Raw genomic sequence first — 17993 nt, forward strand, 5'->3', positions numbered from 1 at the left:
TCCATAAGCAAATACAAATCAAACCCCTCTCTTTGAAGTCACCTGCCAGAAAGCCAAAAGGCATAGCCAGGCAGGGTTGCAGAAATACTTACTTCTTCGCAATCTCCTCAAACACGTTAGATTTGAGTAACCTTTGTTGCTTAAATTCTTCCAGGTAGTTGAAGTCACCCTTTATAATCACTTGTTGATACAGAACTTCAGCCCAGTCTGGAACAAAGTCATAAGCCTCAGCCACGATAGCAGCCTAGAAGGAGAACATGCCAGAATTACTGACTAGGATGGGCCACAAGCTGGTTTAACTGATGAAGCTTTCCAGCCACGTGGTTTTGCCTGCTTTTGTTTGCACTTCGGCAGTACTGACGCATTTCAGGTGCAGACTGCCATGGCCTCTCTGGCTCAGCTCTTACACTCTTGTCTCAAGGCCATTCTTTTAAGGAGGAATGGAAGGGTCAGTGTGAAACTATAGATAAACAGAGGCGTGTGGAGTAGGTATGATGGAGAGGGAAGAAGAAACTTGAGAATAGGGGGGAAATTCAAGGCTAGAAGATTCTGTTCTTACTGAAGTTAAAGGGAATTTGGAGCAGTTTGGGGCCCTGAGAGGTGACAAAGGAGAAGGCAGGAATTTGTAATAGACCCAGAAGATTGACATATAAACACATTCAAACATTAACATAAGAATGGCCAGACTGGGTCAGACCAAAGGTCCATCTAGCCCAGTATCCTGTCTTCCGACAGTGGCCAGTGCCAGGTGCCCCAGAGGGAATGAACAGACCAGGTAACCATCAAGTGATTCATCCCGTCACCCATTCCCAGCTTCTGGCAAACAGAGGCTAAGGGGACACTGCTGCCAATCCTGGCTAATAGCCATTGATGGTTCTGTCCTCCATGAACTTAGCTAGTTCTTTTTTGAACCCTGTTATAGACTTGGCCTTCACAACATCCTCTGGCAAGGAGTTCCATATGTTGGCTGTGTGTTGTGTGAAAAAATACTTCCTTTTGTTTGCTTTAAACCTGTTGCCTATTAATTTCATTTGGTGACCCCTAGTTCTTGTGTTATAAGAATGAGTAAATAACACTTCCTTATTCACTTTCTCCACACCAGTCATGATTTTATAGACCTCAATCATATCCACCCTTAGTTGTCTCTTTTCCAAGCTGAAAAGTTCTAGTTTTATTAATCTCGCCTCATACGGCAGCTGTTCCATACCTCTAATCATTTTTGTTGCCCTTTTCTGAACCTTCTCCAGTTCCAGTATAACTTTTTTGAGATAGGGCGACCACATCTGCATGCAGTATTCAAGATGTGGGCGTACCATGAATTTATATAGAGGCAATATGATATTTTCTGCCTTATTATCTATTCCTTTCTTAATGATTCCAAACATTCTGTTCGCTTTTTTACTGCCGCTGCACGAGTGGATGTTTTCAGAGAACTATCCACAGTGACTCCAAGATCTCTTTCTTGAGTGCTAACAGCCAGTTTAGACCTCATCATTTAGTATGTATAGGTGGGATTATGTTTTCCAATGTGCATTACTTTGCATTTATCAACATTGAATTTCATCTGCCATTTTGTTGCCCAGTCACCCAGTTCTGAGAGATCCTTTTGTAGCTAACATACAAACATGGTGTGGCAGGTCCCCTAACATTTCTTTAAGAACATGGCGGGAGGGGGAAAGGAAGGACAGGACACACAACTGGGGAACATATTTTGTCTGGAGAATTCATCTCCTTTAACTTTGAAAGCCAAAGAGGCCAGAATATTCTCACTTCAACTTGCTGTTGGAGGGAGGGTCCATCTCTGGTGTTGAAGGGCTATTTGTTCTCTTTAAAAAGTCTTTCTTTCTGTCTGAGGACCTTCTTGCCTTGAGTGAATTACAGAACTGAGAAGGAAAATGCCTTTTCCCATTGGCTTCCCACACTGCTGGGGCTGCAGGTGCTGTCACCTGCCTGTAACATGGCCACTGCCACCAGCTGTCTTTATTCTCAAACATATTTTCTATTCTAAACCTGGGGAGCAGCATTTCACCTTGTGAGCCTTTATAATGCTGTGGTGAGTGAAATGGAGGCAGCATCCCTTACTCAGTCACCGTACCTGGTAGAATCTGGGCAAGGACATGATGCAATCCATCAGGTTCTGTCTGTTCAGGTTAATCAACATCGTGCTCTGATTGGTGTTCAGAAAGTGAAGCTGGAGAGTTATCAGCTTTGTCAACCGGTTGCAGCGCAAGGACTGGCGGACACAGGAATCCTAATGAAAGAGTCGAAACAGAAAAGCAAAACCAAGCTCTGGAGTAGCGTTTCTATAGGGAATCTGTGGTACATGTTCCCAAGCACAGCTCTGGAGGCTTCAGACCTATGTTGGTATTTTGTCTTGTAAATCACTGCAGTTTCTTTGATTAATCACTTTCAATGCACGTATATATGAAGCCCCACTCAGCAACTCACTTTTATTGTAATATGTGGAGGCTAGTCTTTGATCACACCTTTAATACCCTTCTGCTTTCCCTCACCCCAAGTTAAAAGTGTTAGCTCAGCACCAAAGCCAACTGATTCTCTCCTTCCCATGAGATGAAAGCTGCTAAATTTAATCCCAGATACTTAACAGCTGAGCAGGGAGCAATAAATTACTCTTTGATTCAGTGGTCACGTGGATAACCAGGCCCAGGTATTAGGCTCTGTCAGAGGGATCTCTTTTCCCCTCGCACTGCAGTGGGGCACATCACCGGCGGCTGCTTCACAAGCACCTTTTCCTCTCCAACCAGGATGGGTCTCTGAGCATCACTCCCAGGGAAGCTCTGCCTGCTCTTCAGCCTTAATCCATCTCTCAGCCTTACTTGGCCAATGCTGATAATTAATACTTTTCAAAGTTCAAATTCCATCTCAATTTACCTTAGAATAACTTTCGGCTGCATCAATAAAGAGTGTCAGAGCTTTCATCAACAGTTTCTTTAAGTTGGGCACATCTCTGAGAGACTCTTCTGAAATGGAAAAAGAACATTAAAGCAAGCACCCCTGGCTTTTACAGCTGCAGCAGCAGACAATATGAAACAAACACTTTTGTAACTCATATTTGAAAATTTCTGTCTACCAACATTTCAGAAGGCAGCAACATGCCAAAATATCTTAGAAAGCATCTCATGCCCTAACTCTGCACAAAGCGTAAGAAATGCTGCTCTGCTGTGTATAGAACAAAATTCCAAGCAATTACAAGAATCTAATCAGGAGTTTTAAAGGTGATTTGAAAACAAATACAAAATATCCATTTGCTTTTGTCATGTGTGTAGACTGCCCTCAACAAACCAGGTTAAAGAAAGCATTCAGCAGAACTCAAGTGTTTTAGATCCCTTTACATCACTGGGTCTTGTTCCACAGTGACACTCCTACATGCTCCATTCACTATGACATCAGAGCTACATGCAACCACTGGAAGCTTAGGCTGGCTAAAGTAATCTATTATTATACCCACAAAGGTAGAAAATACTTTGAAAACTGCATAATGTCCTAACACACTGGGACACGCCTGGTTAGTCGTGCTAATGGGGTGTTCCACCGGCACAAAACCCAGGAATGCCACAACTTTCTGGAAGGGAAGAGCAACCAAATAATACCTCTGAGCCTGGCTAATTGGGCCACTCAGTGCATCCTGCTGATGGACATGGATTTTTCCATTTTTACGTGCACGTCAGCAGGAAAGGCAACTGAAACGGTGCTTACCAGCCATATCTCACTTAAACAACAATGCATCTAACAGAAAAAATGCCTTTAATTTACAAAATATTTTAAATTAAGCCATTTTTTGATGATGCACAGTGATGCAATACGCTTATACAAGAAGCTATATTCAAACACACTTAGTCGTGGTTCCATAATTCCTACTCACCCCATGGTTGAGATTCAATGAGCTTAAGCTGTATACAAGCAGCTGCCTCATGATTCTCTCCAATTTCTCGACACATGCTAAAGCACAGGGCTATCATATTGTGCTTTTCACTGTCCCCTGGCCGACAGCGCTTTATGTAATCTAGCAGAGCTGTCTTCAGAGTTCCACTCTGGTTAGGAGAAAGGGCATCAGAACAGGCATTCAGAGATTTGCGCTTTATTAGAGAACTTGCAAGGAAAATCAAATCCACGCCACCTTAAGTTGCCCCTCAAACATTTCAACACATAATGGGACTATGATTAAAGTATCACTGAGAATAGCAGACTCCTAATTATATACTTAACAGAATTGCTAACATCTGGCAGCCTCCACATTTTTGTACGTTTAATTGTAAGTCAGCACTCTGTAACAGAGTATCTGTCATGTAAAACACAAAAAGAGTCCAACCCAGCACAAAATATATAGTGTCCTCCGAATTTCTATTACTGGAGGTGTGAGAAATAGCTGTTTTCCTTCCCTCCTACATGGATTTTTACTGTGTCCAGGACATCATGAGACAATCTACGCTGTTAAAGTAACCATATGAGTCTCTTTATAACTATATGCAAGAAAGAAGAAAACACGGTAAAGTATTTCATGTAAAATTGTGATTTGTATTCATCAACCATCTAAAGACATTCACTTTGTAAGGTGAGATTTCAATCCCAATACTCATAAATTATTAAACTCCCCAGATAATGTACTGGCAGCGAAGGTATCTGTTTTTTCACTCACTCACTCACTCTCACACACACATTAGTGGGGTTTTTTGTTTTGTTTTTTGCACCTACCGGGTCTAACTTTTTTCTCATGAGCACTTCAAAGTAATGTTTCTCATGCAGCAGATCGAATATGTACGTCATTTCATTATATCTTCCAATACCAGTAAGGAGTCGGACCTTTAGAGAGAATGGCATAAAGATCAGTGGATGATGGAAAATCTTATCTCACAAAGAGGCAGCCGTGTATATTAGGGTTAGTTTGTTCCCCTTTTTTAAAAATTGAAATTTTTCTTTTTTTTTTTTGGTTTTATTTTAAAAGGCAAATGATCAACAGCCCAAATAACCAGACCCCAAAAGTAAAGCTTTCCATCAAGTGCAATCCATGCAGTGAGCTTTCCAGTCCCCTACAGTAATTCCAACTTGGAATGACATCTCATGTCACTAAGTAGGCAGGTCTCAAGTCTGCTGGGGCCTTTACTAAGCAGCAATAGAAGATGCAGGTTAGCTTGGTAATCTGGATCATTGCATTTCACAAAACAGTGTCTGAAAAACCTTGAAATTCCAAAACCAAGACATTGCATGCTCCCCACCCCTTCATTCTGCCACAGCCTCATCAATTTTTCTAACCAACTACTATGGTGATCAGGAAACCTGGCCAGAAGCAGCTATGATCATCAGGCCACAAAACACACATCACAAAGGTAACAACCTTTGGTATCTGTAGATGTAGGCTGGGCAAAGACCAGTGACCTAGAGGTGAAAGCTTTGCGTTCCAATTCCATGAGCCATCTAGTCCACATGCTCATTTGGTTTGCTACCACTTGCATGGAGAGCTGTGTCCAGAGCGTGGTTAGTACAATATGGTGATGGATACATACCACAAGGCCGTACTCCTCACTGGGTGCCAAGTGTTCCTCCGTGAGAAGTCGAGCAGTTTGCAGGACTCGAATAATTCCTTCCATGTGACATGTCAGACTAAAGCAATTATGGGCCAAAATCAGCAGCTCTGTAGCTAGAGAATGAGAAAATGTGGGTGGTTCAGTTAACAAGCTGAGCAAGTTAGTCACTGCATCTCTGTTGAAATCGGTGCTACCTTGGCAGATGATTTATCATTTTAAGTTACAAGCACTAGACGTGAATTGGAGGCATCTAGCCCTTGACAGCTTCTGTATGGCACACATTCAGTGTGGTTTTCCAGTTGGTGCTAGAATCTGATCCTTTGGATTATTCTCTGCAGTGTGAATATAATCCTTACAAGGAAAGGAGACCACTTAACAAATGCACAACGTATACACCAGCCACCATCATGCCAGGTCAGTTCTCAATTTAAAAAGATAAGTGTGATGGGGTCTACTCCACACAGGGGATGAAAGGGTTAATGTGGGCCTGAGAGGCCAATTAACACCACATGGTTACACCTGGAGGGTGGCTAAGGCCCAATGAAAGATGAGTCCCAGCAGGGGAAGCCGAATAGTTTCTATAAAGACAGGAAACTCAGAGTACGAGGTGTCTACAGTGAGAGAAGGAAATAACTGCAGTCCCTCTCTGAACAGTACAGAATGGACCCTGAAGAGAGACACAGAAACCACCAGGGTGAAGCATGTTTGGGTGATGAGCTCTGACAAAAGGGCAGGACCTGGGCCTACAGAGAAAAAACCCAGGGAGGCATTCAGCTGAAGAGGAGCTTCAGGAGGCGTTTACACCCTCGGACAGGCCCTGATGGAAGAGGGCATCAGGGTGAAGGAGACTCCTGGAGTGGGCCTGAGAGGAGGCCGACTGATAGGCAGACAGCCTTGGGATAGACAGGAACGGAGGCTCCAGAGTACAGACAAGACCCCCCGAGGTAACTCTTGAGAGTCAGCATGCTGCAGAAGAATGGAGAGTTGGGGGAGGGACCCAGGATGGATTAAAAATGTAAGCGCAAGGGAGGGGGAAGAAGTTGCTTCCATTGTAGTTTGTGTTTTGCTTTTGAGTTTGGTAAGAAGTCTCCAGAGGAGCCCTGGGGCCACGACTCTGCGTGGAACAGAAGAGGAGCCCTAGGGGAACGGAAGACATTCTATCAATGACTTGTCAAGTGGGACATTGACACTGCAGAAGAGGAGACTTCTGGAGGGCCAAGTCAGGAGAAGAGAGACCACAGAAGGACCAGAGTGGCAGGGGGCGGTAGATGAAGAAAGAGCTGCTACATCATGCCCAGCCATGAGAGGACACTGGAGCAATAAGTCCATTTTTCCACACTAAGGTCCAAAGATTTGCATCTTGGTTTGAAAAGACCATTCGTATATTTGATATCCAGGTGGGATTTGATATGGAACAAGTTCACTCATCCACAATTGAAAATGGATTAAATGTATCAGTTTGCAGATAAACCATTTTACAAGAGCACAGATGAAAGATTCACATGTGGCTGATTAATGGGCAGGGTCTGGAAGCAGAATGCTTGGTGTTTTACATTATTAAACGTTGCGGGGCGGGGGAAGGGAGGAGATAAGATTTTCTGCATGTATCCAGGCTTGTGTGACAGTGCCCTTCACTGTCGCATCTGAAACTAGCCAGCAGGGAAACGGGTTAACCATGGACTCGGAGCAGGGATATAAACAGGTGGCAGGGGAAGAGGATGCTCTCCCCAGGAAAGAGAAGAGGTAAGAAGGCTCCCAGGCACCGACAGAAAGGAAATGGGAAGCTATTTTGCTCATCCATGATCATTACACTGGAATTACTCTGTCGCCCCCAAGGTATGCAAAAATGTGTTCAAAAAGTTAAAAGATCCAGACAGTTTTCTTATAAATGAAATAGCATAAATGAGTAGCATATTATGCAGTTCTTTTTCCTATAGAGAATCAGTTTTAATATACCATAACACCACCCAGAACAATGGGATCCTGCTCCATGACAGCTCCTAGGCACAACCACAATACAAATAAACACACACGCTACATTGTCACTCATTATAAAATGTTAGCTACTACACAACATAGCAACAAAAGGCACCAGAGATAACATAGACGAACTCTGCTTCTGCAGCTGTGAATACCTCTTTTTCTTCTTTCTTTCACATTCACACACGTCAGCTCATGCTGCGCTGCTGCTGTGTGTCTATATCTGTGCAGCATTCTTTGTTGTTTTTTAGATATCCCAGACTACACGGCTACCCCTCTGATACACAACATAAATGACAAATACATGCAAGGTGCATCATAATTTACAAAAACCTTAACCACCATGTAATCAACACATTTCAGAACATTAGACTAATCACTGGTTCCCATTCCATTCATAAAAATGTTGTTCTACTCCAATACCCAGAAATTACAATGGGAAAAGCTAGAGAACTCTGGCATAACTGAATATTCCCTGGGACTTCCCCTTTTAAAGTTTAATAATCAGTATATGAAAACAGCATTTGTCCTACATCATATCTCCATAACAGAACAAAATAAGGGGGCAAAGTTAAGGTTGGGTGACAGTGCAAGTCCAGTGGGATAAAAGCGACTAATGAAAGATTATATTGAAGTGGAAAACTGTCTGGATCTTTTAATTCTTCATTCTCAAAACTTGGCTTTCTGTTTTAAAAAATCTAAGAAAAAAAGTGGGGGTTTTTGGGGCCGGGTGGGGGTGTAATTAGCTGGATTCTATTGTAACACACTTTCAACCCTTAACTTTTACCAAGATTTTGTTTCTGAATAAAGCTCTTTTCAGGCTGTAGATTATCCCAACGTACTAGAGATGATCTGAATGGAGACTTTCCAGGTTAATGTTGGTAATCTTTGGGACAGAGAACTCTCACTAAAACCCTGTCCTTATCCTTTTTCTCAGTGGGACATGTTCAGTATTTATAAAGGACCTTACTTAGCCACTGCTGGCTGGCTGCCAAAAGTATCCTGGTTACATTTTGTAAGCGTAATTACACTGTGTCCATGAATGGACAGCTCTACAATGGGAGTGAAGTTTTGGCCAAAGACGACCTATAAATATTTAACAAGGAAATATGTAAAATACCATGCTGTTAAATCACCTTCCTAAGAATTTGGCCAGAAGACTTTTCTAAATCCATCCACAAAACTTTAAATAACAACTTATTGACCTGAGATTTCCAAGCTATCAATACAAGAACTCCTCTTCAGTCTTCGAGAGAATAGGGAATTCCTGTATGGATGCCCCAGGTACTTATGCTTTGATCTATTTCTTGTGAATACATTTTGAAATTTCTCTTTAATAATTTTTAGGGTTTTTAGAAAAAAAAAAATCAGTAATGAATATTCCTCTCACAAGTGCTCCAAACACTTCATGATGTAATACAGAGCCCAAAATAGTCAGTGTTATTATAATGCTAGTTACATATAGTATTATTTACTATTTACTTACTGCAAGATAGTTCCCCACGAGGTACAGATGAAATTTTATCCAATAACTTCATGCCAACCAGTGTATGATCCTTGCACAATTTGGCCAACTCTAGGAATGCTTGAGTCTCATTAGCTGGGTTCACAATCTGCTTTTGCCCTGTGCATACAATGAGAGACACAGACAGTTATGTCACAAACAGTAATTGTTCTTGGAGGAAAGGTTAACCTACATTTATGGAAAACAGAGCGTATCCTCTTCCTGCCTGATGCAGAGGCTGGAACGATATAATCCAAGAGGGCCCTTTTAGTCCAATCATTTATGTCTAAAAGTCACACACTTTTTCTTTGCCAGATCAATCCAATACAAACCCACTGCAAGGCTATATTGTTTGTTACAGCTAAGACCGATTGTTTCTTATCCAAAAATACATTGACTTTGTCACAGCTGAAAAAAGCCTCACCATTTATAGAAAACAATTCAAACCAATTCATATTATTTGAGCAAAATATCATTTATTTTGCCATGAAAAAAAAATACACAAATCTTTAAAATACCAGGCCACTCTCCCGTTCTTGCCTTTGTAAGAAATTAATGGAGGAGTCTCGCTCACAAGGTGGATGGCTGGAGTTACTAAGGCCATGACTTGTTATTTAAAAACAAAAACAGACAGCACATTTTTTGCTATTAAAAGTCTTGTTTGTAAGAACCTTCATTAAAGCAACAAAACACTGGATACAACAAGGTAAACAGCTAACAACACTTAATACATGAATAGAGCTTTACAGTTTCAAAGTATTGCATAAACACTGAATACTATAGTTACCACATATACACTGTCAGCAAGTGTTTTTCCAACACACACACACTTTACAAACCAAAAGTTTTTAAAAAGGACATCGGATGCATGCAGAGGTGAAACACACAATAAACCACCATCATCACCTTTCCTTTCAGAAGATACCAGTAACTCCTGCATGATTTCTTCAGCCACAAGTTCTGCCACAGTTTCAGACCGGAGACCCTGTGTTGTGATGAACACCTGGGCTTTCTTGCATCGGTCAGGCTGCTGGGATGAAAGGATCGCTCGAAGCACCTTTTCAGAATCATGGGCTGATATTTCACCGTAGGAGCAATTCAGTTCCTAAAAAGCGTACAGCATATTTTAAAAATGCTACATAGAGAAAAATGCACATGACAGAGTAGGTATTCACCAACAAAGCTCTATCATATTGAAAACAAACAAGATTATTCAAAATTGTGTGTAAAAAAGCAGATCTAGGTCTAACCCGGGGTGGCCAACCTGTGGCTCCGCAGCCACATGCGGCTCTTCAGAAGTTAATATGCGGCTCCTTGTACAGGCACCAACTCCGAGGCTGGAGCTACAGGCGCCAACTTTCCAGTGTGCTGGGGGGTGCTCACTGCTCAACCCCTGGCTCTGCCACAGGCCCTGCCCCCACTCCACCCCTTCCCGCTCCCTCCCCATAGCCTGCAGTGCCCTCGCTCCTCCCCCACAGAGCCTCCTGCACGCCACAAAACAGTTGATTGGGAGGTGCTGATCGGTGGGGCTGCCAGTGGGCGAGAGACACTGGGAACGGGAGGGTGGGAGCTGATGGGGGGCTGCTGACATATTACTGGGGCTCTTTGGCAATGTACATTGGCAAATTCTGGCTCCTTCTCAGGCTCAGGTTGGCCACCGCTGGTCTAACCCATCTTTGTACAAATCAATATTGCATTGATTTGTGTATGTTAACTACTAAGGGTTTGATGCAAGAAAGCATTTTAATGCATGTTTAACTTTTTGCTTTAAGTTAAATGTGTGCTGAACAGCTGTCCTGTTTCTTAATTGGGGACTATATCAAAACAGATAAAAAATGCTTTCACACGCTAGAATTTTCTTGTTTTACTAAAGATCATTCCACAGTGTTCACTGATCAGATTAACCTTCTCACCGCCAAATAATCCCAAAGCCTCAATGCAAAAGCTGCAAATTCCAGCTTAAAAAGAATCCTACATGTAAAGACAGCTAGCCCCGCAGGAACAAGAAGTAGACACTGATGTGTCCAGGATACTAGACTAGATACGCTGCTGGTTTGATTCAGCAGCGCAAATGCTACGTTCCAAAACTAAGGGGCAAATCTTGGGGACGGAACAAAGAACGTCTGGAGCAGAATCCTCTGCCCAACCTGGGCAGTTGGGCTACAGCCACACAGGAAGGCCATGAAGAAGAGGAGCAGCAGCGGATGTAGCCCACTACTTTTGCCACACCTGGGGTTGGCCCAGTGGATCTGCAGAGCCCACCTGCAAACATCCCTGTAGCAGACAGCTGCCACAGAACGGAGGGTTTGCAGAATACCTCTCTGCTGTATCTCTGCTGCAGCCCTCCACTCAGATTTGAAATTGATGTTAGGCCTTCGGAAGGCAACATGTAATTTTTAGACTTAAAGTACCAAAATGACTAAAACATTTTAAAATAGGCCAATTAAAGAGACATAGGTAGGAATTTGGCTTAGTGAAGTAAGATGACAGATCAGAAGGGTTTTGTTCATTTCAATACTTGATCGTATCGAGGATTTGTCCGAGTAGTGGGCCATGTTACAATTTGATAAATATCCCCCTTATTTTTCGTTTCAGCGCTCAAAAGTGTTCAGGAATGAGCACCTAGTAAATTATTTTGTGACTTCACAATAGCTTTAGTCTCCATAACTCTGGGTTGGCTTGAGACAAGCGACATGATAATTCTGGTAAATGTTGCCAGACACATACCTTGGAAAGCTCATACAAACAGAGGACTTGTCTGCAGTAGTTCCTCCCATGAACACACTCATCGATTAGAGTCCTCAGACTGGTAATAACCAGATCATCTGGAGATGGAGCCAGGACATGTGACCAATTTTCTACACTTGAGGCTGGAAGCAAAGTGAATACTGAAAATGTGCATCTCAAAGGAAAAAGCACACTGGTCGGGCTTGTAAAAACAAAGGCTCACACCTAGAATAAAACTCCAGGAATCAGTGCAAACATTATGTGCTATAGTTTTTCAATCTTTAAAAATGGAACTCACAGTATTTGTGAAGAATGGGAGAGTTACCCTAATCAGGGCTGGCTTTAGGAAGTGTGGGGCCCAATCTGAATACCCGGCGGCGACCCAGGTCTTTGATGGCACTTCGGCGATAGGTCCTTCACTCGCTCCAGGTCTTCCGCGGCACTGAAGGACCTGCCGCCGAAATGCCGCCGAAGACCCGGAGCGAGTAAAGGACCTGCCGCCGAAATGCCGCCGAAGACCCGGAGCGAGTGAAGGACCTGCCGCCGAAATGCCGCCGAAGACCCGGAGCGAGTGAAGGACCCGCTGCCGAAATGCCGCCGAAGACCCGGACCACCGCGCTCTTAAATTAAAAAGTTAGGCGCTCTTCTTTAGGGCGCGGGGCCCTCTTAGGCGTGGGGCCTGATTTTGGGGAAATCAGCTTAAAGCCGGCCCTGACCCTAACGATGTTTTAGGAGATGAGCATCATTAAAAACCCACCACACAACACAGTATTATCAATTACAACATCAGTTGTGAAATTCTTAAAACCATCTGAATACAAGTATATAAAGCAGCCCAGACAGTGTTCAGCTATCTTTCTGCAGCCTCAAAATGGGATTAATACATTTAGTTCTAGCAAGAAACATTCTGGTTCTCGCTGATAGAGTTATTTTTATTAGATTGCATGCACACACACACACATACAGATAACATAAGATGTTATCACTATTTTTTGCACTATTAATAGAAAACAATGTTCCCTTATAACATGCAAATATTGGGAAAAAATGTACTAATAAAACATGTATTATTAAAAAAATCTTCCCCACTCTGCAGCACTATAAACTACATTCAAGCTAATCTAAAATTTGTACTCCAAAAGCAGGAATGTAGATTAGCATTCTGCTGTTTTGTAGCACTTTGGCTAAAGAAAACTGCAAATCTATTAAGAATGGATATTTAAGGGATGACATGAGATTGTTTATAGAATAATCTTGCCTGAAGTATATATGTTCAGTATGGGATGTTGTTAGAAATCCCCCAGAATTTCTGGGGAAATTAATTTTGTTACACAAGGAGGAATCTATAGAAATCTGACAACTTGTCAAATGTCTGCAGCTGACTTGGAGGTTTTGAAGGTCAGGCTTGACAAAGCCCTGTCTGGGATGATTTAGTTGGGAATTGGTCCTGTTTTGAGCAGGGGGTTGGACTAGATGACCGCCTGAGGTCTCTTCCAACCCTGATATTCTATGATTCTATGACTGCTAGGATTACTTACTGCTTTGTAATCTTCTGGGCTGAGGTGTGTCTCTCTCATCTGCTGTATCTCCCACTAGAAGAATAGCGCGAACGTCTGGGTGTAAATTGTTTAGATCAGCTTCCCCAGAGGCCAGTGCTCTGCAGTGCAATACCAATGAAACATCTCTGCTATAAAAGTGAAAATACCGGCAAACACGGCTGGCTTCATGTATGCTTCCTTCATCTAGAAGACGACCAATCAGAAAGCTAAGCGATTCTACCTCAGCTTTATCCAGCATGTTTTCAGACATATCTTGGAATGCAAGACCATCAAGTTGTAAATATTTTGATGTATTCAGAGCAGTTAGCTTTGAAAAGGAAAACTCCTTAGCTAAGTTATCAAAGGAAAGTTCACCACTCACTGAAACCTGGTGAGAAAATCTTGACTTGACCAATCCATCATCTCTATTTAAGGTTTGTTGTGCAATGCAACAAAGCCAGATCTGTTTCTCTATTTCTTCTAATTTGTCCAGTGCCACAGAGTCACTCTGTGCCAGCCAATGGCCAGCCAAGGTAAGCAGCAGATGTTTCTCCATAATGTTATTTACCTTCTCATCAGCTGAAGATTCAGACACTATGTTTGCCTGAGCTAAGAAAAAGTCAGATGCTGCTTTGTTGGAGATGGAATTTTTCATAAAACTATCATGACATTTTTTCCAGAAGTCAATTCTAGTCTGTTTTTGATGCCACTGTCCAATGTGCTTTAAAAGATGTAAATCTTGAAGTACCTGCAAAATTCATAAAAGCCGTAAAGGACTTATCCTACTGAAACAATTCTCATTTCCTGAATAAATATGCACCAACATTAGAACACTAGAATAATGAATTACAGTCCCAGTCTGTAAAGTACTAGGCACATCTGTTTTGCTGGATAAATACAAATAATAGAATGATACAGCAAGTAATAAAATGTCACTATTTTGTTCAGCACAGCATTCTGAAAGTTCAGATGACTAGCAGATAAACTGAATAATATTTCAAATTAAGGCAATTTACACATGCCATTTCTAGGCCCTTCTGGATGGCATCCTCATGTTGGTGAAAACTTCTGATACTATCAGATGTATGGGAGCTTAACAACCAGAAAAGAAACTTGACTGTGTAAACATTTTACTTTAAGCAAAAAACAACATTAGATAACTATACTATACCTCTTGGATAACCACACCGTCCACAGGCAGTTCAGCTAATTCAGCAACCTTCCTCGCCAGTGAGAACAATCCTCTCTCTTGCAGCTGCTCTAGAATTGATCTGCATTCATTCTGAAAATGTTCTGTGTCATAACTGGTCAGGATAGAGCGATTAATAGATATAGATGAATCCTTCAAAATCTGACTGAGTGCACATAGTTTCTTCACATCTGGGCCTGTTTCAGAAGAGACAGTACAAATATTAAGGCAACTATTCTTTAATTGAAGAAGTCACTGATACACATTTTCAACAACTTGTAAGCCTGTGGGGAATGGAGTATATGTATATGTTTAACATACTGAAGTTTTCATATGATCACAATGCATTTTCAGTTTAAAACTGGAACATTTCTGTTCATTTTCCATATACTTCTCACTAGTTTCACACCGGCTGCCTTCAGAAATTCCTTCACATTATAGTACAATACTACCTGCAGATTTACAATACAAGTTTATCATGTTTTCCTCTTTCCATAAAAATAAATAGTAACATAACCCAAGCTACAGTACAACATTAGTGCAGAACATGTAATTTTTAAAGTACACTTCTCACAGGGTTAGATTTTTTTAATCATTCTAATACATTTTGAAGTTGTTAAAGCAACCAGACCATCTAATACAAAAAACTGTTCTTACCATCAGGTAGAAGTTTATCTATATCTGCAAAGAGCTGTAAGAGTTTTCCTAATTCATACTGTGTTCTACATTGCTGCATCATCAATTCAAGAAGAAAGAATGCCTGTGACTCCAGCCATGGTACTGATATTACTGAAGGTGTTGGCTTATCTGCAATTTTAAGCTGTTTAAATAAAAAGGATTTGTAAATTTCTTACAAGCATATTCTGCAGTGAATATAAATACAACTTGTTTCTAGTTAGATGAGGTCACACTGAAAACTAGATAATACCAATTCTAATATACAAGATGTGGCTCTAAAAAAACGTGTTGCAACATCACCAATATCTTGATTTTAATCTGGAAATAGTTCACTTTCTGTGCTTATAGACAAGATTTCTGGCAATTTCCCCTGAAAATCTGTATCAACTGAGTAGATAAAATGTTGGGAAGACCATGGATAGGTAGGAAAAAAACCTTCATTAGCCCTGATGTACCCCATTGCTTTATATACATACCCACTACATGGGGTCACAACATGATGCTCTGAGTAGGAAAAGGAAACGGACCTAGCCTTGACTTGAGTTACAAGAAGGAAAACAACCAACACTAAGGACATGAAATGTTAGTTTAGGAAACCAAGAAAACTGGAAGAATAAAGAGATATAGAGGGGAGAGCAGGAGTAGTAGTTGTATGTCTAGCTCTGACAATGTAAAGAAAACAAATATTCCCTCTATGAATTTGAGTCTCAGCAACTTGTGGGCCAAATTCTGTCCCCAGGTAGTTGCTGATCTAGCAAAGGACTTGAGCATGTGCTCAACATTACACATGCTTCAGTCCCACTGACACCAATTGCTGAATCAGGGCCTTAATGGGCTTGCTTAGGTGTAACTTGGCTCAACTGTTTTCAAAGAATAAGTCAATGTGGTCTTTGAGATTGCTGCACCAAGGTGATCTTGCAGCCCCTTTCAAAAACTTCCATTTTTCAGAAAGCAGCCAATATATTGAAGAGCAACTGTTTAGCCCAAGAAGATTTTTTCTGAAAGTTACCACCTTATCAGCACCATCATTTTCACTTTATTACTAGAATTAATGCTATTTACTAAGGCCCGGAGAATGAGACACCATTACTCACCCGAACAGTACCTTACACCATAAGGAATCTGTGACCCTAAGAACCCTTCAGTGACTACTAGCAAGGGGGGTTACAAGAATATCCTGATGTGTACATTCATGCTCACCAAAGAATTTCAAGTGAGGTCTTAAATAAAAGCCAGAATCATGCTGGTCATTAATATCATTGTGAAAACAAGTATTGTGTAAGGAGTCATGTACGTATGCAAAAAAAGTACATTCCTAAGTCCGTATGAAGGCAGACTTGACAAACAGCTTTTTGCCTGACAATGGATGTTTATTCACCAGTCCCTATCAGTCCGCATGTAAATTAAGCATGGTAAATTAACACAATAGGGAGTCATTTACATACAAAGTCAGTGGGGGGTGGGAACCCAACAGGAAAGCAGCACACCAGAGAATAAACGGGGAGGGGGTGGGGGTCATCCTGACTCTGAAGTACAGACCATGAACTTTGGGAAATATTAGGAGGAAAGCCAGGAAGACATCTCTTTATCCTGCAGCGAGGAAGTAATCGGGCAGTGCAATTCCATTAAGGAAAATAGGATCTCAACCAGGCTTGGTTGAAATGCTGTTAAAGATATTTTGGTTAAGATAAACTTATTTAGACTAACGGTTAGCCTGTTAAATTTAGCTTCCAGGAATCAGGCTATGATTTTGTTTTATATATGTTTCCGTTATCCTTAGTCATTATCCCTAAAATCTTGATCTTTAATAATAAACTTATGATTGTTTTCACTATAAATATGTCTCAGTGCTGTGGTATTTTACAAGGAGATAATCCTGAGTAGAATCATTCAAGCAGGTGTCTGCACTGTTCACCTGGGGACAGCAGACATGGTATTACTGTGAGTGCACCTACTGTTAACCTGCAAGTCAAAGTAAGGATTGGCATAAGTCAGACCAGGTTGCTTGGGTGATTAACAGGCTGGAGGTATCAGGGAGGTGACACCCACTGAAGCACAAGCAGATCTCCCTCTTACTGGCGGCAGGCGGGTAACAAGGTGACTCTCAGTCCTGGGCACCCTAAGGACCATCATATAATCCTACTGAAGTCAACGGGATTGCTCATGGAGTAAGATACTACTTCTTGTGAATTAGGGTATCACAATCTGGCCCTAAATAATTAAAATGTACTGATTTAGAAGTGCATGTAGTTTATTCAAGCAACTGGCTCCTTTTTACTCCAAAATTCAGGCTTTCCACCAAGTAGAAATGATGGAGGAGTTGTTGGACACCTATTACTCCAAAATCATCTCCTGAATTATGTTAAGAAGACTCCTATTTTTTTGTTTTAGCCTATGGCATCAGAAAACATCAAACTGTAATATGATGACATCTAAGCAAAGACATTTACAAACATCTGCTTACATTTGCAAGACTTGTCTGAAAGTTGTGGAGTTTGGTTTTGGCTTCATTGTATTTTTTGTAGTCCATGCACAGTTCATACATCTCCAGCATATGTAATAAAGGGGAATCCTTTAAAGATAAACAAAAAGGTTACAAAACTCCACTGAAAGTATATTTGTCTAATAAATGGAAAGTTTGTATCAATCGGTCTAAGAACAATGGTTGTCTTGGTTTGTTGTTTACAAAAAGGTATATAAACCTGACAAATTATTTGCAAGTTTGTAACTGTTTATTTTCCAAGTCTAATATTTTCTCATAGGGCTAAGTAGCACAGTGGATTAGCTTGCAAATAACTTGAAAGACAGGGTGGAAAGCCTCCTCTATGTAAATA

At 41.3% G+C, this 17993-nt stretch overlaps 1 protein-coding gene across 3 annotated transcripts in view; it reads right to left on the reverse strand.

The window, feature by feature from the left end:
* The window catches only part of SPG11 (SPG11 vesicle trafficking associated, spatacsin), a 63662-nt gene that overhangs the window by 6895 nt on the left and 38774 nt on the right, over positions 1–17993 (reverse strand). For all 3 annotated transcript variants that reach the window (XM_039490893.1, XM_039490892.1, XM_039490894.1), the window contains 13 exons: positions 17624–17731; positions 15139–15301; positions 14464–14678; positions 13293–14040; positions 11755–11897; positions 9934–10132; positions 9010–9147; positions 5523–5656; positions 4714–4821; positions 3884–4052; positions 2893–2981; positions 2096–2251; positions 93–244 (listed from right to left, as the gene is read on the reverse strand). In XM_039490893.1, the coding sequence (XP_039346827.1) occupies positions 93–244; positions 2096–2251; positions 2893–2981; positions 3884–4052; positions 4714–4821; positions 5523–5656; positions 9010–9147; positions 9934–10132; positions 11755–11897; positions 13293–14040; positions 14464–14678; positions 15139–15301; positions 17624–17731 (2522 nt within the window). The remainder of the gene's footprint in view (positions 1–92; positions 245–2095; positions 2252–2892; positions 2982–3883; positions 4053–4713; positions 4822–5522; positions 5657–9009; positions 9148–9933; positions 10133–11754; positions 11898–13292; positions 14041–14463; positions 14679–15138; positions 15302–17623; positions 17732–17993) is intronic.

The sequence above is a fragment of the Mauremys reevesii genome, linkage group 10, assembly GCF_016161935.1.
Source record: "Mauremys reevesii isolate NIE-2019 linkage group 10, ASM1616193v1, whole genome shotgun sequence".
Lineage (NCBI taxonomy): Eukaryota > Metazoa > Chordata > Testudines > Geoemydidae > Mauremys > Mauremys reevesii.